Here is a 20,907-nt window from a genome sequence, read left to right on the forward strand (position 1 = left end):
TTACACTCGACTAAAGCAATTAACCATTCAACTCCTTATTACTTCTTCCTAACTCTTTAGTGCTCCGATCACCTTCTCATTGCTCCAAAATTCCAATCCCATTATTTCTTATCGATCTTATCTCACTCTTCATTACCATGGGTCCCTTCTCATCACTCCACACACTCACACTTGCCACTAATTTTGTCCATAAAAAATCAATGTTTAATGTTCAAACAATTACATCTCCCTTTTGACATCTCTAGAAATCAAAATTCTTTTTATACCGTTAATTGCCCAAGGAAATCACACATTAGTTTCGTCTCTCGATAACACAAATTTCCATACTCAGTCACTATCTGCAAATCCACGTCGCGACATGTCTCCATTAAGTTCACTATATACCACTCTTCTCAATTCCTCTAAAACGACCTTTCATTACATATATTCTTACTCAACACTATTTCTAACCATCTCCCTTCATAACTCGTTATACATCTCAGGTTGCTACTATCCACATCCTTTCTTTCAATCTTTTCATTCTCACATTCCTTAAACTTACATCATCCCTTGCCCACATTCACTTATATTTTCATTACTCAACATACAATCATGTCACTCATCTCGTCCCACACAACATGCCCTATGCCTCAATTAAGCCTTACCAATCTTCCTTTTCTTTTTCCACTATCTATCACAACACATAGAACTCATGTCCTCCCACCGAACTCCTACTCACCACAGGTGCCACTCACTACACCATAAGATTGGGTAACTTACGCATCAGAATCAACATACATGTAAAACGGTGCATAAAGAAGCAAAATAATACCTTTGAATTAAACATAATATGCAACGAATGTCAAAAGATAAGTATATGACCCAAAACAGGGGTCACTAGATCGAGTACAGGCCACTCGATCGAGTAAGTGACTTACTCGATCGAGTAGGTGAAGATCAGAAGCACGTAAAACAAATCACCAGGGCCACTCGATCGAGTAACTAACGTACTCGATCGAGTGCCCCCTTACTCGATCGAGTACCAAGGATACTCGATCGAGTACCCCAATTCTCAAGATTGTCAGTTTTCAGAAAACAGTCATAACTCACTCATTTCTTGGTCGTTTTGGGCGTGTGACCTATCGTTAGAATCGTAAAAGGACAAGCTATCACCTCCAATTGGAATCACATTAAAATTATTTATACATCTCAAGTTATAACAGTTTAAAGACAACTTTGCTGTAATCAGACGACATAACTATTTGATTTTTACTTCCAAACTACTTAAACAACAACCAAGCAAACAAAACCAATCCAAAACTCATAGCACCAGTATTCCTAATCATATATTACTATTTTCAAAAGCCAAGCAACAACATTCATCTTACACATAGATTATTTAACTTGTCAATCACGATTTACCCACATGCTTTTATTTTATAACTTTACGTACACAATAACATAATATACGACATAAAATCCCCTATTCACATGTTACTAACATTGCAACATTATACAATCCATTACCCACATAAACATGCTCCACACATGAATTTCATATTCTTATGCAATTACTTACTTAATCTCTTCCAACCAATTCATCCATTACAGCTACACACTTCTTACAACATATACACATGAACAATCGTGGACAAGTACATAGACTTATCATAAAACTCTATGCAAACAAAATATACGTATACAACACAACATTCTATTCATATGTTATTATTATGTCACATTATGAATCATCCATCCTGCAACATCATTACTCATCACATATGAACTATTTCCTTTTTCTACCACATCATTGATCATTCTCATATACTTTTCCTACGATTCAAAACAACATTGTAAACCAACTATCATGCTTTCAATCAATAACATACGAAATCACATTATCACCATCTTTTCTACACATTCCCTGTAACACCCCGTGTTAAACCACTACTGATTAATTTACTTAATTATATATAGATCTGCTTTTATAATTTTCCACACATTTAAATTGTTTTCGTCACATTTCCATTTTAATTTAAATTATTCATACATCCTATAAGTAATTCCGTTAATTTTACTTTTGATCTAAAAGATGTACATAAAGTAACACCCATGTTAAACTCCTACAAATTATTTTGATTTAATTACAATTAAAACTATTTTTATAATTTCCCAATTATATTAAGTTACGTTTATCTCAATTCGTTCTCAATTTAAATTTTATAAATGATTTCGTTTATTTTAATTGTAATCAAAAGCTTGTCTTAAATAAAAATACGATGACAATCGTTGCCCTATTCAATAATGTTTCTTCACATCACCCCAAGCATTTATCACACTCATTTGTAGTGTATCAAACATTTGGCTATGTCAACCTTGCTTCTCTTGTTTTTCCCTGCATGTAGTTTTGTCTTTTCCACTATACACCTCCATTGTTCAGCTGCCTTAGTTCACATGCATTACTATACATTCACATGTATCTTTTCCTCTGCATATAGTTTTGTTGCTACCTTCACCTCACATGTGTTCGATAACTTCTATAACTACTCTATACACATCCTGCTTATATTTTTGACTATAACACTCCTCTTTTACCATCTCCATCACCATTTCATCACCATCATCATCTTCTTATAACTATCCTCAATTTATCTTCGTTTCGGTAATCAACGTCATCATTCATCAAAATCACCCATTACTTTTGTAATGCACTCGGCCATATCCGAGTCGACACCGTTCCCATTACCAACCAATACTCACGCCTGACTCAGACAACACAACACCATACCATACCTCCGTACTCATATCCACCTGACACCAACTCACCCTCACCACTGGAGTACGAAGCCCAGACCACCACCGACGCCACCTTTTGTTCCTCTGCTTCCCCCTGTTTCAGAAACCGAAACAACGCCCTATCACCTCTTCCACGACCACCTTTCATCACAGTTCGTTAGTTGTGTTCCACAGCTCGCGCATCACCTCACCATCCACCATCACCGGAACACCAAATCCGGGTCACCCAAGCTTTGACCATCACCTATTCTGTTGCCTTTTGTTCCTCCTCGGCTTTGTTCAGTAGGGCCGCTGACCTCCTTGCACCTCTGTCACCCCGTGAGCCGTGGCCAGCAGCCATCAGCCACCATCATCGCCTTCGTTGTCATCAGACACCGTGAGCCTCCCATCTCCTCCTTCCTCCTTTTGCTACCCTTCTATACAATAATTCGTCTCGCTCTCCTCCCTCGCCTGTTTTCGTGCACCACCAGTCATCCCTGTCTCTGCCACCATCAACCATGCCCACACCGTCACCCTCGTTGCCGTCAAAGCACCACTACCGTGGTAAGCCTCCGTTTCCCCTATCTCTTTCCTTCCTTTCGCTCATTCTTTCATTTCCGTCCTCCTGACTGCTCTCCTCCTTGTTCTGCTCTTCGACTGCCGCTGCAGAGCCGCCGTAGAAACCACCTGATGCCGCCTTGCTTGCTGCCGTCCCTCCTCGTCGATGCCGTCGTAGGTTTCGACTTTTGGTGACCCAAATCCCTAAATCAATTTGGGGATTTTCTTTCAGCTGAGTTACGTTATACGGAGTAACTTATATCATCCCTTTTCCTTCATTTAAATGATACGGGTTTGGCCCGATTTACTAACTTGACCTTTCGTAATTCAAGGTTTGATTGACGGGTTTCGGACTTAGACTTCTCCCGCTTTAATGACGGATTCAAGACGGACTTGTGACTTTATTAATAACGATTAATTTTTATTAAATCGGATTAATAAGCACATTCACTTATTTCACTAACCTCGGTAACCCGACCTTCTTCTATCCCTCTTTAATTTTACAAAACTCGATATGCTAATGTGAATGAATATGTTTAAATATGAGTTATGTAACTTGTTGACAATTAAATATTGAGTAGAGATACCAGACCGCTAAATTATTAACAATGGCATGAAATATATATATGCACTAGTTAATTACTCAATTAGTTGAATTTGTATGTTAAAATTTCATGATAACAAGTGATTTATCGTTGTCCTATTTTCTCACCTAGAAACATGATTAGGAAATATAATTGAGTAATATCTTAATCGTTGTGCTATTTTCTCACCTAGAAACATGATTAGGAAATATAATTGAGTAATGTCTTAATTGGCTATATTTATTTACTGTCGTGTGATGCATGTTCCGATATGATTACCTTATGATTTTTGCACTCACTTTATTTAGTAAGTACGCAGTCTATTGGGATGTTAACTTTTATATGAGTACAAACATTTTAGCTCTTAACTACTAGCCTAAAAGAATTATACCTTTCCTCTTTAAATACAGTTAAGGCTAGAATTGATAAGTTTAAATTTTATTAAATATTAAAGTTTAATAACAACTCTTTTAAATGTTGGAAATTTAAAGCATTCGATAACGTTTTCAAAACCAAGATGGTTTACATGATTTAAACGTTTCTCCAATTACAAGGAAAGTTACTTAATAAATAAGTGTCTTAATTCATATCTTCTATAAAAGTTTTACACCTATAGTTGGTAAAAATATTTGAAATGATTTAATAGTATTTTCAAATGATTTACATAAAATGTTTATTAAATAACAAAATTTTTATTAAAAAGAAGTTGAATAAACTCTTTAAAAATGAAGCTTAAACTTAAGCTTACTATAGTAAAAATCTAAATACCTTCCTTAAATAACGAATTTAGAAATAATAAATTCCAAATAAGATTCGCCAAATCCTAAAGATTTCAGAAAAGATAAAGCAAGATGATTTTATGTATGTTTACGTTTCTTATTCAAAAGTTTTAAAGACTCTGGGACATGTCCCTTAAATGGGACCGTTGAGACGAGAATATCGAATGTAACTGGCTATGCCTCTTAAATGGGACCTCTGAGCCATGGAATCTTTCCCCGGTTTACTTGGGTATGCCCCTTGAATGGGACCTCTGAGCCAAGTGCCGTTGTTTTGTCGATATGTTGAGATGGTCCGCATATCGATGTATCATCGTCTCTGTGAGACAAGTTTGAGTCTTCCGTGCTATATGTTGGGCGCTACCTTGGTAAGGTTTAGGGATCGACGTGATGGAAGAATGCTTAGAGAGCTTATGCTATACAAGTACGGACAAACACATCCATTTGCATGTGGAGGGATTGTCGTTAGGATAGTAGTCGACCACCGCCACCGAGGAGCTGCGTGTTCCAAGAAGTTGTGGAGTGGGTATATGCGCATATATTGACAGGAGCTTGATCAGCTTTACTACCTTTCCGATATCTTGGCAATTATTATTTCACGGTTGCGATCGTGAGCAGACCTTGACGGTTGCGATTGTCTTGGTGCCTCGAAGTGTATGGGACATGTCACTTAAATGGGACCTCTGAGACCATCCATTAGCAGTCTGTTCTTCCCCACGATTCTGGTTGTTAAACCAAGTCAATTTAGTCGTCCGGTCCTACTGAGCACTAGGGGTGAGATGTAAACCTCCTAGAATCGGTATGATTGGCGGGATTGATGTTCACATTCGTACTTAAGGTGAGATGCAAGCCGTGAGTATGCGTGTGACATTAGTAGTCACGTCCCGTGCTTAATTGTTAGAAAACAAATGTTTTTAAAGAAATGACTACAGTTTTTACTCACATGATGCATGTTGGATTTACCGTTGAAATTGTTATATGGTGAATAACGTTACTACACGATAAAGAAAGATCAAGGTAATAATGTCACATGTTTGATGATTGGGACTTGTTGTGCTCACATGTGCTTAACTTTGTTAAGTGTTGTTGTATTACTAAAATGGTTTCTTAATATCTTTGAGTAATACTGTTGTATCATTTGAATATCCAGAATGTTGTGATAAGAGAACTTATGTGATATATGCTTTACGTGATTCTTATTTGTGCATTCCATTTCCATTCGCATGCCTGCTTTTGAATGATTAAGGCGATGATAGGAGAATGGTTAGGTTACTGTCGCTCAGCGACTTTTGTTTAAATGTTTTTCAGGTACCAAGAATAAGTTAGATGGAGACACCCTTAAAGGGGCATTCTGGGTAATGAGAGGAGCTTTCAATGTTGGTTTAATTTCGTAATTAAATCTCTCGACTAAATTATTTAGTCATGTGTAAGTGATCCATGACGATCTGGATTCATTTTTATAGCAATGACTTGAGGTTTTTCCGCTTTTATCCCTTAATTAAGTCATTAAAAATCCGGGTTGTTACAGTTGGTATCAGAGCGACCTTGTGACCGTAAATGAGGATTAAACTTCATTTACCTAACGAGGAGCGCGCCTGGGTGAGACTTATTAAAATGAGTAGAATTATTTAGATCACTAAATTGAGAGATTCACTTAGAAACAATTAGGATTCGTCTAAATAATTTATTGGGGTAGAATAATTAGCATGGGTAAATATGTCTAGTGACTGACCCTACACCTAGCAAGTCATATTTGATTTCATTGCAAGGTAATTGTGATATGCTTTTTGCGTCACCCTTGATTTTGTATTTGCATGTTGCTTGTTATGTGCGATTATTGTTGCTAATCATAATAATAGGTGTTGATAAACATCCAACTTACCTGTTTTCGCATGTGTTTTAAAACATGCTTTCAAAAGCAAGCAAGCTTTTAACAACTAACTTAATAACGATAATACTAGTAAGTTCGTACAGAACATCAAGAAGACTAACTCTCCCACAAGAGCTAGCCATAGTACTACTTTGTTACTAATCCTCAAGAGAAGACGATGATGCCGTGCTCGCATAGGCCTCTTCTAAAAAGTGGTCAATATACACATCCAGGAGTATGGTTTCTTCATAAGGACCCACGAAGACTCTTCCGTTGCCTTGACACAAATCGACCAAAGCAGTCCATCTAAGCACCCTCTCCAGACGCTTGAAGAACTCCACTACTTCGCCCTCCAGTTTCTTCAGCTCTTCACGCTTCATACGAACGGTTGCTGAGACAAGTTCAAAAAGGATGAGCGTCAGATCATAACCTGGCGTAATATGCTGCTAAGTATATTACATAATAGCTTACCTCTCGTGATTTCGTTAGCCAAGACCACCGGAGTCAAGCGAAGATCTATACCACCCCTTAAGATACTTTCGATGAGGGTTAATGCAGGACCCAAGCTCAACAGCCTTCCGAGTATGACATCAACGAGAACCACTTTTAAGCGAGAAAAGAACTCCGGAAGTTCACTCACAATATCATCAATCTTCTTTTCATAAGACCTAACCTTTTCAATGGCAGTTCTACGGGGCATATTTTTCTTAGGGTTAAATGTCTATAGTAGGGAGAGAAAATGGAGTAGTGCCAAATCGTGGAGTGATCTGAGACCTTTATATGAGCAAACCAATGCTTCTTTTAGCCTTAGCGATAATCGATGTTCTTAGGGAGTCAGAATGGCACAGTATGAAGATATATTACTCTTTTTGGCTTGTGTGTGGTAGCTTGTTCGGAAGTTAGTGAGGTGAACCATACGATTGAGTGACCAGTGGGAACGAATAGCGTCACGATTGTCATGACGGTGGATTATTAGTCGATTGAGTCAGTAAGAAATCAACCTTGGTAGTATGAAAGTCGAATTCGGTGACAAGACCCCTTACTGATAAAGTATAATTATTTAAGAGTAACCGTTTAAAGTTGTGTTATATTTAAGGAGTAACTACTTTGAGGATATACCTACCACGATGGTTTAATTGAGGTTGTAGGATGTAGTGACTCACTATTATTGTGGACGTATATGACCTATTGGAGACATATGTATGAGGATTTAGGACTCAACTGAGTGTGTAAAGGATTTATAGGACACAAGTTTCAATGCTAGTGGATATGCGAGAATTAGAAGTTTTGATTTGGGATAGCATGGTAATTTTGCAGTAATGGACTTGTTTATTCATAACATTGGGAGGAATACAGGCGTTATATTTTAGCATGTTGCCTTATTTTTTTTTAAGATGTTAACCCTAATAGAATGTGGCCCCTATGTTACAACTGTCTTCTGAAGATGACGAGGCAGCTTGCATCGCTTCTTCCTCAGCCTCCTCCATCATTCGGTCGGTGTATATATCGAGGAGCTTAGTATCCTCATATGGACCGACAAAGATCCTTCCCCATCCAGTGCACAAATCAACCACTGTTTTCCACACCATAATCTTTTGAAGTCGCTTGCATATCTCCACAACCTCATCTTCTAGCTGTTTTAACTCTTCACTTTTCTTCCGAATAATTTCTGTAACAGGACAAGAAGGTTGAGTTCATTATAACTAATTTGTGGGGATAAGCGATTGTACGCACGGAGTATGATAAAGTCAGACTTACCCCTGGTAACCTCCTCGGCCGGAGTTATTGGAGAGAGATGTGGATCGGGACCCTCCCATAGAATGTTTCCCAAGAGACTTAATGCTGGAGTTTGGTTTAGTAGGTTCCAAATAGTTTCTTCTGTAAGAACTACCTTCAGTCGGATGAAAAAGGGAGGAATTTGTTGAACTATGCCCCCAATCTTACTCTCATAGTGCCTAACTATATTGACATCAGTGGTAAATGACATTTTGTGTAAAGATGCTGGATTGAAGGAGAATTATAAAAAGAGAGAGTGGTGTGATATATGACACGACTACCACCTATTTATAATGGAACTAAGGACTTAGAAAAGATACATCTGAATAAGAGTTTGTTTGAACTTGTGGAAAATTCTGTGGCCGAAATTCAAGTTTCAACTTGGCGACAATTGAATAGGCATATGTCCAAAAATGTCAGGACAACTTTTATTGTGGGACTAACATGTTGGAGAAGTTTTCTTAAGAGAAGTATGATTGTACACAATTATTTGATTTTGGTGTATGAAATTTTTGAGATATAATGGCTTTCGTAGTAACCACTTCGGGTATTAGTATAAATCCCATAATAGAGGACAAGTTAAGGTGATGATTAATTGGATTGAGGAAATGACCCCTTTCTACTTAGCTCCGTTGCTAAAGGATTATGTTATAATCAGTTTGTTTAATGGGAATTCGAAGTTCTGCTTTACAATTTTAAGGAATAATCCGTCATTTGAATGTAATGAAATTCGAGTATAAGGAATTTTGTGAGCTGGAAGTGGAAAAGATTTCACTGTATAACTAAAACATCGTTTTATTGAATCAGGGTTGTTACCCAATTTCTTAACATAGATTTACCACAAGCATTACAAAGAAAGCAACCATTACAACAAAGAGGACCATTAACCAACAAAGCAGAGTTTTCACTTCATCGAGAGACTTCTTAACTGACTCATGGAGCTCGTCGTATGGAGTAGCCATGATTAATGATTATGAATTTTTGGATTTGAAAGATGTTTATGGAAAGAAGGAAATAAGTAAGTAAGAGGTTTAAATTTGAGTGTTTTGTAGAGGAGGGGTTACTGTAGCAGTGCCGTTGGAAAAAGAAGGAGTAGAGTGATGTAGGGATCCGTTGGGAATAGTAAAGAGAGAAGAATGAACGATGATAGAACCGCAACTTGTCCTTTTATAAAATCATCGATACTTCCCTTAACTCCTCTTTACCCTCTCCCCTCTTCTAAACCTCTGACATGTGTATATATACGTATATACATATTGTTTTCTTTCAGACGCTTATCATATCCGCTTTTGTTTACGCCTATCCTTCAGACATCTCCTCCTCTTTTGATCGATTTTTTTTTTTTTTTTTTTTTTTTTTTTTCTTCCGTGCAGTGCTTGTTGCCTACCTTTCCTCCTGATAGGTCTCTCTTTGTCATCAAATCTTCAAAAATTTTGAAAGTCGTTAACCTTCATTTTCTTCTCATTGGAATTTAATAATTTTGTTAAGTGTTATTTGACAATCTTTTCAAACCCTTTATAGTTTTTCAAGCAATTTCAAGTACCTTCTCACTATTTTGAATATCAAATTTCAAAAATGAAGTTTTTCATGATCAAATAAAAATATTTCAAATTATATTTCAATTACTTCACTCTCACAGTGTAGTAAATTTAGATTGTTCAAAATGGGTGCCATACTTGAATCTCGTTTAAAATGTTGATTGTTTTAAAGTTCGACTTTCTTTTTCAAGTTTCGAGGACGAAACTTCTTTAAGGGGGTACTACTGTAACACCCCGTGTTAAACCACTACTGATTAATTTACTTAATTATATATAGATCTGCTTTTATAATTTTCCACACATTTAAATTGTTTTCGTCACATTTCCATTTTAATTTAAATTATTCATACATCCTATAAGTAATTCCGTTAATTTTACTTTTGATCTAAAAGATGTACATAAAGTAACACCCATGTTAAACTCCTACAAATTATTTTGATTTAATTACAATTAAAACTATTTTTATAATTTCCCAATTATATTAAGTTACGTTTATCTCAATTCGTTCTCAATTTAAATTTTATAAATGATTTCGTTTATTTTAATTGTAATCAAAAGCTTGTCTTAAATAAAAATACGATGACAATCGTTGCCCTATTCAATAATGTTTCTTCACATCACCCCAAGCATTTATCACACTCATTTGTAGTGTATCAAACATTTGGCTATGTCAACCTTGCTTCTCTTGTTTTTCCCTGCATGTAGTTTTGTCTTTTCCACTATACACCTCCATTGTTCAGCTGCCTTAGTTCACATGCATTACTATACATTCACATGTATCTTTTCCTCTGCATATAGTTTTGTTGCTACCTTCACCTCACATGTGTTCGATAACTTCTATAACTACTCTATACACATCCTGCTTATATTTTTGACTATAACACTCCTCTTTTACCATCTCCATCACCATTTCATCACCATCATCATCTTCTTATAACTATCCTCAATTTATCTTCGTTTCGGTAATCAACGTCATCATTCATCAAAATCACCCATTACTTTTGTAATGCACTCGGCCATATCCGAGTCGACACCGTTCCCATTACCAACCAATACTCACGCCTGACTCAGACAACACAACACCATACCATACCTCCGTACTCATATCCACCTGACACCAACTCACCCTCACCACTGGAGTACGAAGCCCAGACCACCACCGACGCCACCTTTTGTTCCTCTGCTTCCCCCTGTTTCAGAAACCGAAACAACGCCCTATCACCTCTTCCACGACCACCTTTCATCACAGTTCGTTAGTTGTGTTCCACAGCTCGCGCATCACCTCACCATCCACCATCACCGGAACACCAAATCCGGGTCACCCAAGCTTTGACCATCACCTATTCTGTTGCCTTTTGTTCCTCCTCGGCTTTGTTCAGTAGGGCCGCTGACCTCCTTGCACCTCTGTCACCCCGTGAGCCGTGGCCAGCAGCCATCAGCCACCATCATCGCCTTCGTTGTCATCAGACACCGTGAGCCTCCCATCTCCTCCTTCCTCCTTTTGCTACCCTTCTATACAATAATTCGTCTCGCTCTCCTCCCTCGCCTGTTTTCGTGCACCACCAGTCATCCCTGTCTCTGCCACCATCAACCATGCCCACACCGTCACCCTCGTTGCCGTCAAAGCACCACTACCGTGGTAAGCCTCCGTTTCCCCTATCTCTTTCCTTCCTTTCGCTCATTCTTTCATTTCCGTCCTCCTGACTGCTCTCCTCCTTGTTCTGCTCTTCGACTGCCGCTGCAGAGCCGCCGTAGAAACCACCTGATGCCGCCTTGCTTGCTGCCGTCCCTCCTCGTCGATGCCGTCGTAGGTTTCGACTTTTGGTGACCCAAATCCCTAAATCAATTTGGGGATTTTCTTTCAGCTGAGTTACGTTATACGGAGTAACTTATATCATCCCTTTTCCTTCATTTAAATGATACGGGTTTGGCCCGATTTACTAACTTGACCTTTCGTAATTCAAGGTTTGATTGACGGGTTTCGGACTTAGACTTCTCCCGCTTTAATGACGGATTCAAGACGGACTTGTGACTTTATTAATAACGATTAATTTTTATTAAATCGGATTAATAAGCACATTCACTTATTTCACTAACCTCGGTAACCCGACCTTCTTCTATCCCTCTTTAATTTTACAAAACTCGATATGCTAATGTGAATGAATATGTTTAAATATGAGTTATGTAACTTGTTGACAATTAAATATTGAGTAGAAATACCAGACCGCTAAATTATTAACAATGGCATGAAATATATATATGCACTAGTTAATTACTCAATTAGTTGAATTTGTATGTTAAAATTTCATGATAACAAGTGATTTATCGTTGTCCTATTTTCTCACCTAGAAACATGATTAGGAAATATAATTGAGTAATATCTTAATCGTTGTGCTATTTTCTCACCTAGAAACATGATTAGGAAATATAATTGAGTAATGTCTTAATTGGCTATATTTATTTTTGTCGTGTGATGCATGTTCCGATATGATTACCTTATGATTTTTGCACTCACTTTATTTAGTAAGTACGCAGTCTATTGGGATGTTAACTTTTATATGAGTACAAACATTTTAGCTCTTAACTACTAGCCTAAAAGAATTATACCTTTCCTCTTTAAATACGATTAAGGCTAGAATTGATAAGTTTAAATTTTATTAAATATTAAAGTTTAATAACAACTCTTTTAAATGTTGGAAATTTAAAGCATTCGATAACGTTTTCAAAACCAAGATGGTTTACATGATTTAAACGTTTCTCCAATTACAAGGAAAGTTACTTAATAAATAAGTGTCTTAATTCATATCTTCTATAAAAGTTTTACACCTATAGTTGGTAAAAATATTTGAAATGATTTAATAGTATTTTCAAATGATTTACATAAAATGTTTATTAAATAACAAAATTTTTATTAAAAAGAAGTTGAATAAACTCTTTAAAAATGAAGCTTAAACTTAAGCTTACTATAGTAAAAATCTAAATACCTTCCTTAAATAACGAATTTAGAAATAATAAATTCCAAATAAGATTCGCCAAATCCTAAAGATTTCAGAAAAGATAAAGCAAGATGATTTTATGTATGTTTACGTTTCTTATTCAAAAGTTTCTAGCACTCTGGGACATGTCCCTTAAATGGGACCGTTGAGACCAGAATATCGTAAATGTGTAACTGGCTATGCCTCTTAAATGGGACCTCCGAGCCATGGAATCTTTCCCGGTTTACTTGGGTATGCCCCTTGAATGGGACCCCGAGCCAAGTGCCGTTGTTTTGTCGATATGTTGAGATGGTCCGCATATCGATGTATCATCGTCTCTGTGAGACAAGTTTGAGTCTTCCGTGCTATATGTTGGGCGCTACCTTGGTAAGGTTTAGGGATCGACGTGATGGAAGAATGCTTAGAGAGCTTATGCTATACAAGTACGGACAGCACATCCCGAAGCTGCATGTGGAGGGATTGTCGTTAGGATAGTAGTCGACCCACCGCCACCGAGGAGTGCGTGTTCCAAGAAGTTGTGGAGTGGGTATATGCGCATATATTGACGGGGAGCTTGATCGGCTTTACTACCTTTCCGATATCTTGGCAATTATTATTTCACGGTTGCGATCGTGAGCAGACCTTGACGGTTGCGATTGTCTTGGTGCCTCGAAGTGTATGGGACATGTCACTTAAATGGGACCTCTGAGACCATCCATTAGCAAATCTGTTCTTCCCACGATTCGGTTGTTAAACCAAGTCAATTTAGTCGTCCGGTCCTACTGAGCACTAGGGGTGAGATGTAAACCTCCTAGAATCGGTATGATTGGCGGGATTGATGTTCACATTCGTACTTAAGGTGAGATGCAAGCCGTGAGTATGCGTGTGACATTAGTAGTCACGTCCCGTGCTTAATTGTTAGAAAACAAATGTTTTTAAAGAAATGACTACAGTTTTTACTCACATGATGCATGTTGGATTTACCGTTGAAATTGTTATATGGTGAATAACGTTACTACACGATAAAGAAAGATCAAGGTAATAATGTCACATGTTTGATGATTGGGACTTGTTGTGCTCACATGTGCTTAACTTTGTTAAGTGTTGTTGTATTACTAAAATGGTTTCTTAATATCTTTGAGTAATACTGTTGTATCATTTGAATATCCAGAATGTTGTGATAAGAGAACTTATGTGATATATGCTTTACGTGATTCTTATTTGTGCATTCCATTTCCATTCGCATGCCTGCTTTTGAATGATTAAGGCGATGATAGGAGAATGGTTAGGTTACTGTCGCTCAGCGACTTTTGTTTAAATGTTTTTCAGGTACCAAGAATAAGTTAGATGGAGACACCCTTAAAGGGGCATTCTGGGTAATGAGAGGAGCTTTCAATGTTGGTTTAATTTCGTAATTAAATCTCTCGACTAAATTATTTAGTCATGTGTAAGTGATCCATGACGATCTGGATTCATTTTTATAGCAATGACTTGAGGTTTTTCCGCTTTTATCCCTTAATTAAGTCATTAAAAATCCGGGTTGTTACATTCCCCATTCTCCACATACATACATCCACTGATTCATGCCACACATCACCATATAGGTACACAATTCACAAGATAAACATATAGCGATCCCGATTCATATCCCATGGTGACCGGTTCAAAATTGTAGGGCAAGTTCGCGACTTTAGGACGTCTCCCAAGCCTTTGCATTAGCTCCTACAACCTTTACCCCGGGTTCATTTTAATTGACTCCATATATTCATTAGATTTATTGGTTACAGGTTTCAGGATCGTCGCTCTGATACCATTTGTAACACCCCCATACTCCAAGTGCCTTACCAGGACCACTCAAGTATAAGGATGCTACCATCTCGGTTACCCGAGGCATGATATTCATAAGACAATAACGAAACAACTTTAAATAATATAAGTTTAGTGAAAGGTTACAACTGAAACCAAATACCAAAATACGATACATGTTCTCAAAATCAATGTTCATCTCTTGAATTAATCGAAATGTTATAAAACTAGTAAAGCTACGAGCGGAAGACTTCTATCGTCGACGGTGGCACATCCCGGCCTATCCCAGTACTCAACTCAAACTCGCTCAATTCTCGCTCACCATCTCCGAATGGATCACCGCAGGTTTTACAAAACAACAACCGGGGTCAGTACTAATCACACAACTTATATATATCAACAATACGATAAACAGACAGTTTAACCGTCATACACACACAATCACACCAGTCCCATCAATCTCAATCACCGACTGTTCACTGGACCAGCCCTGCCAGTGGGGGACCGCAGCCGTTCCCACCTAAGCCCCGCTCATCATACCGAGCGATAACCCTACCCATTAATGTGCACATCCCCTTCCGTGGCGGGTTCCACGGATGGCAAAACTAGGGCGTGAAGTCACTCCCGCAAGTGACTCCACTCAGCCGAGAACACATCTCGAGAACCAGAGAACAACCACTCACAATCACAATCACAACCGTCACAATACAATTACTATATCAAACAATCAATCTCAACACATCAACAATCATCCCATTATGGGATTAATGCGAGTAGAAATCCTACCCGGAAAGCACAACAATCGACGGTCTCAACAAATTTGTATCAAAAAGCCTCTTCTACAAATCCTCCTCCTATCATACATACACATAATCACTACCAATCATTATCTACAACAAAACCCCCAATTCCCCATATTAGGGTTTAAACAACTTAAAGGAAATACTATAAAAATGGTACATAGATCTTACCCTCGACGCAAGGATCTCAACGGTATAAAGAAAGGTGAAATCCGACCTTCCAAACTCCGGGATTTGCTAACAATGCGATTAAAGCGAAGAACGATGTTTTGTTTTCTCTCTTGACAGTAAATAGGTTTTGAAAAGTGTTTAAGAACAATGACGGAAAAGATTATATACCTAATCGCATAATTAACAAAACTCGAGAAATAACTCCTCGTAAACGAATTTACTCGATCGAGTAGCTAAGGTACTCGATCGAGTGCCCCCTTACTCGATCGAGTATCAACGTTACTCGATCGAGTACCCAACAGGTCAGAAACTATTTTAAAACGCAACTCACCCTTACTCGACAGAGTAAGGCCTACTCGATAGAGTACCCAGAGACTCATAAATACGGAGTATTACATGAAGACTTGAAGGGCAGTCAACTTGGTTGATTAAGAAAAGAGAGACCAATCAAATTATGAAGTCATGTAATCCCTTCATTAAAACGTGTAATTTGTTTTCTTTATTTTTTTTCAATAGGAACATGTTAAGATGTTAAGAAAGGAAAGATTTACATCAATAATTCTCTAAGTATGATAATAATGAGGTTGGATTCAATTTCTCATAATATATTGATATAAATCTTTCATTTCTTAGCATTTTAACCAGGACCGTCTCTGTGATTTCAGGGCCATGTGCAAAATCTTTAATTGGGGCCCTATATACTTGATGTATAAGTTTAATCCCGACTACTAACTTATCGAAGCCCTCTTAAATTAAGATGGCATAAAGATAATACCATCTTTATAAGTTTTAGGTTAAATATATATTAAATAAAATAAGCTGGCATAAAATTATATTACAGTATAAAGACGGTCGAGATAATTTAAATTAACTTAGCTCAAATCCTTAAGGTTTGAAATGTAAATTTGTCAACAAAAAAAATTGACGGTCATAGTAGGCGAACTCGGGACCTTTTGCTCATATTCAAAAACTTAACACAATAATTAGAACCAGTAGACTACATTAAACTATATGATAGCATCTATTTTCAAAACATTCTTATCTTAGATTTCCGTTTTTGTCACGGTCCACAGAGCAGTTTTGGGCCAAAAATTTTGAGGCCCTGTGCGTCTGCACGGGCTGCACACCCTCAAAGACGAGCCTGATTTTAACATATGCCTATTGGGCATATTTTAGAAAAACCCATATTATTTTATTAAAGGAAAAGCTAATATACTCCTATAAGCTGACGTGTCAAACTCTCATTGTCCCATCATATAAAATACACTATACATACGTAAACTTAATACCAAATATTGAAGATATTAAATGCTTACATACAAGTCATTGGATTGTATATATCAAAACTCTTTTATTAATTGATTAATCTATCCCCTAATTTTATTAGTTAAATATGTTACACTCTACTATGCTTGCATTAATGTTTCCATGATCTTTGATTTAATTAATTATAATCTTATATCTTAAAATACGAAGATCACAAAAAAAAATGTTTAGACATAATAATTTCGGCACAAATTTAAAAGGAAAAAAATCATACTCCTTCCCATCCACTCCAAAAATAACATGCAAAAAGTGGGTGAATGTTACCTTTGGAGTGGATTTGCATGTTATTTTTGGAGTGGATTGGAGGGAGTATGTAACAAAAATGCACGAAAAATGTAAGGAAATTAGTGAACTTAAAATAGTAGTCATATAAATTTAAACAAATCAAAAAACAAAATTTAATGAAATTAGTGAACTTAAAATACTGTGTTTTCGAATTCAGTTTTGTGGGATTGATTAATTGAATATATTATAGTGAATAAGGAGAGGGAAAGATTGATATAAGAGAAAAGTTAAGGTGAAGGAAAAGTAGAGGAAAGCCTTAGAAATTAGCAGGGTTTAAAAGAATGGGCTTGGCGATTTATGTTTTTAGTTTGTACAGTTTTAGAGAGAGTATGAGGTATATCATTTAGGTTTACGGAGGCGGGTTCGGGATTTCTTGGTGAGGTGTAAACGGAGAGAGCATAGGGTTTAATTTTAGTGTGGTTTTACATATATTTTGGATGTAAATATGTACTACCACGGTTTTCTGAGTCTAGTTTACTTGACCGAATAAGGCTAACTTGGTCGAGTAGGGTGTCATGTGTTGTCTGGTCAGGTTACTGTTCAGGAACACTCGGCCGAGTAGTGAGATACTCGGCCGAGTACCCCAGATATTTGACTGAGTAACAGGTCTGACGGGATTAATTTCCACGGTTTGATTTAAGGTGATTAGAGATTATATAAACTTTGTTTAACAGTTACTATTCATTTTATCAAAACCCAAATTACGTTCTTCACTTCTCTAATCACCTTAATCACTCTTAAGGCTATTCGGTCGATCGTGAGTCTAGTTCCGTCTTTCGTCCCGATCTCGTTGGTAAGTTTCTTGTATATTGATAATCTTTGGTATGTTGTCTTTAGGGTTTTGCCCTATTTGTCACTTTGGGAAAAAAAGGTTTTTTTTGTATAATTCTGACATATGCATGATTGTGATTATTGCTAGGTGAAGGATCCGTAGAGGGACAATTCTAGCTTCCGTTGTGTGCTTGTGGTTCAGATTCGTAATAAGGTAGGGTTTCCTTACTCAGTTGCATGTTTAATTGAATTAAGACGGTGTTGATTGTTGTATTGACATGATTAGTATTGTTATTGAAATTGTAATTCTTGGATGTTGGCTTGGTTGTTTGTGTGTCTGTGGTTCTCGAGGTGCGTCCTCGGCTAAGTATAGTTATTTTCGGAAATGGCTTCAAGCCCTTGATTCGGCCCTTGTGGTTTCCGTCACAAGGGGGATGTGCACATTAATGAATATGATTTATTGCTCGTTGCGATGAGCGGGGCTTAGGTGGACAAGGCTGCGGTCCTCCACTGCCGGTGAAGATTACCTGTTGCGATGGGTAATGTGGCAGGACTACACACTTGAGTGTCTAGTCGGTTACTGGTTATTGATGGAGTTTGGAGGAATGTTACTGGATTCACCCCGTTATGTTTTCTAAAACTCTGGTGATCCATTTGGGGATTTTTCTAGTTGAGCCTCGAACATTCCAAAGAGTCATATAAGAGTCCGGAAGAGTGTAGAACATTCCGAAATACTATAGAATAGTCTAGAAGGGTCTAGAATGTTCTAGGAGGTACTAAAACATTCATGTACATAGTAGAAATATTGAGTAGTGTCGGAAACATTCGAGAAGTTTCTGGGGTTATGATGTCGAGAGCATTCTAGAAGGTTCCGCTTCTTGAGAATCATTGTACTATTAAGAGAATAAAAAATCTCTTAGTTTTCCCTTCAAAAGACATCTAGCTAAATAAGGTAATAAGTAAAAATTTCTTTCATTATATCAGTATCTTTTCAATGACTATATATTTTTATAATTAAAGTTTGATATTATAATTATGGTTTTTCATTAAAATAAGATAAAATTGATATTAAATTATAAATTATAAGCTGGTAAATTTTTCAGTAATCTAATAGCATGAGTGCAGTTGTAGCATTAAATGTTGTTTACATTTTTCAAATTGAGTAACTTCAGTGTAATGAAAAATTAAGGATTTGAGTTTAAGTAAATACGATGCATATTGACATTTTTTTGCTCACGTTAGTATTAAGATACTTTTTGCCAACTTGGCAAGTATGATATTTATGACTAAACTTTGACTATGTTTTAAGGTGTTTGAAGAATATGGACGTTGAATGAACAAATGCAGATGTTAGAATACGGTTCCGCTAACGCCAACGACGACTTTTATGTGGTTTACCTGTGAACCTTTTTCCAAGGCGATCATAGCGGCATCAGAGCTCGAACCAAAGCTTACAAAGTGTGTTATGTATTCGTTGATCAGCGTTCATGTTGTAATCTCAGTTTTTGTAACCATTTTACAGACAAATGTGACCATTTTTAAAAAAACAAGTTATTATAAACGACAACACTTGCTAAACTATTATGATTACATTTAACCATAAAATAAACTTCAGACAAAAAGCGACCATATAAATGCACGTGGTGCCCTTGAAGTTTCGATTTTTGCCCGAAATACCCAATTTTATGTTCCGGAAAACTTTAAGAGGTTATAACTCGTGTCTACGAGTTCAGAAAATGATAATTTTTTTTTTCAAATCGATTATCTTTCCGAGAACTACGTTTTGAAAAAAAAAATTATCGTATTTGGATCCCGTGGCTAGGAGTTTTTGTACGTCAAAGTTTTTTTTATCGAACAAACTTTGACTGACCATATCTGTTGCTCACGAATTCCAAACTCGACAATTTTTTTTTTCAAGTCGTAGATCTCGAAAAGATAATCAATTTGAAAAAAAAAATCGTCACTTTCTGAGCTCGTAAACACGAGTTATAGTCTCTTAAAATTCCATGGATCAAAAAATTGGGTATTTCAGGCAAAACATCAAAGTTGAAGGGCACCGCGTGCATTTTCCCTAATTAAAAAGCACTCCATGAGAGAAGATGGGACAATTTCCTACTTTTTAAAAGAAAAAGAAAAAGAAAAAAAGAAAAAAAAGAGAGAGAGATAAACCGACTATATAGGAGGAATTGCGAGGTCCCAAGATGTGTGAGTCTAGTGGAATTCCAGGGCAACCTCAAAGCCTCCAAAGGAGGAATTGCGAGGTCCTGGGTTCGATTCCCTAGATGAACACTTTCCTGGGAACCTGACGCCCGGAGAGGGAATAATCCCCGCGGGAAATAACTCACATGATACAGGCGCCTAGCAGGGTGGGGTCCTGTATCCCGGGGAGGATCCAACCTCCTCGTCATCAAAAAAAAAAAAACCGACTATATAGGGATCAATTCTTATATCCTACACCCATGTGTAGGATACTACATACTCCCACTCATCCTCAACTTCCTCCTTTTTTTTTTCTTTTAAAATTTTAAAACAAAAATTATCTTCCATTTTTAAGAAAAGTTACGACGGTCATATTCAGTTTAAATGTTACGTGGTGTTACATTCACGATATGACACTATTATATTCATTTTAAGTTTAGTGAATATGACAATATTGTTTAATGAATATGTGCTTTAAAGTGCGATATTCACAATAGGACACTATCATATTCACTTTCAGTTTAGTGAATATGACAGTGTAATTTGATGAATATGTATTATAGTGTGTGATATTCATTTGATGGTTCTATTATATTCACTTTCACTTTAGTGAATATGACATTTATAGTTTAGTGAATATGACTTTATTTATTCAAATATATTGAACAATAATCATGAACGTTTAATTTCATACCAAAATCGCATAATACAAAATAAT

The 20,907-nt window shown here is 36.9% G+C and overlaps 1 protein-coding gene and 2 long non-coding RNA genes across 8 annotated transcripts; 2 read left to right on the forward strand and 1 right to left on the reverse strand.

Annotated features, from left to right (window-relative positions):
* The first annotated feature begins 2,121 nt into the window (after positions 1-2,121).
* Positions 2,122-6,154, forward strand: LOC141619140 (uncharacterized). The gene is made up of 3 exons (XR_012531595.1): positions 2,122-3,318; positions 3,424-3,780; positions 5,981-6,154. It is a non-coding gene; the product is annotated as an uncharacterized LOC141619140 (long non-coding RNA).
* A 1,716-nt stretch (positions 6,155-7,870) lies between these two features.
* Positions 7,871-8,529, reverse strand: LOC141619143 (uncharacterized). The gene is made up of 2 exons (XM_074436164.1): positions 8,301-8,529; positions 7,871-8,211 (listed from the first exon to the last, which is right to left on the reverse strand). The coding sequence occupies exons 1-2, from the start codon at positions 8,527-8,529 to the stop codon at positions 7,946-7,948; spliced, it is 495 nt and encodes a 164-aa protein (XP_074292265.1). The 3' UTR covers positions 7,871-7,945.
* A 1,950-nt stretch (positions 8,530-10,479) lies between these two features.
* Positions 10,480-19,568, forward strand: LOC141619144 (uncharacterized). Of its 6 annotated transcripts, none has more exons than XR_012531599.1 (6): positions 10,480-11,495; positions 11,601-11,725; positions 11,822-11,957; positions 14,161-14,278; positions 18,139-18,204; positions 19,300-19,568. It is a non-coding gene; the product is annotated as an uncharacterized LOC141619144 (long non-coding RNA). The 6 variants fall into 6 exon arrangements; XR_012531600.1 differs by having other exon boundaries at positions 11,405-11,495; positions 11,601-11,740; XR_012531597.1 differs by having other exon boundaries at positions 11,601-11,957.
* The last annotated feature ends 1,339 nt before the right edge of the window (positions 19,569-20,907 follow it).

Source organism: Silene latifolia, chromosome X, assembly GCF_048544455.1.
Source record: "Silene latifolia isolate original U9 population chromosome X, ASM4854445v1, whole genome shotgun sequence".
Taxonomy (NCBI): domain Eukaryota; kingdom Viridiplantae; phylum Streptophyta; class Magnoliopsida; order Caryophyllales; family Caryophyllaceae; genus Silene; species Silene latifolia.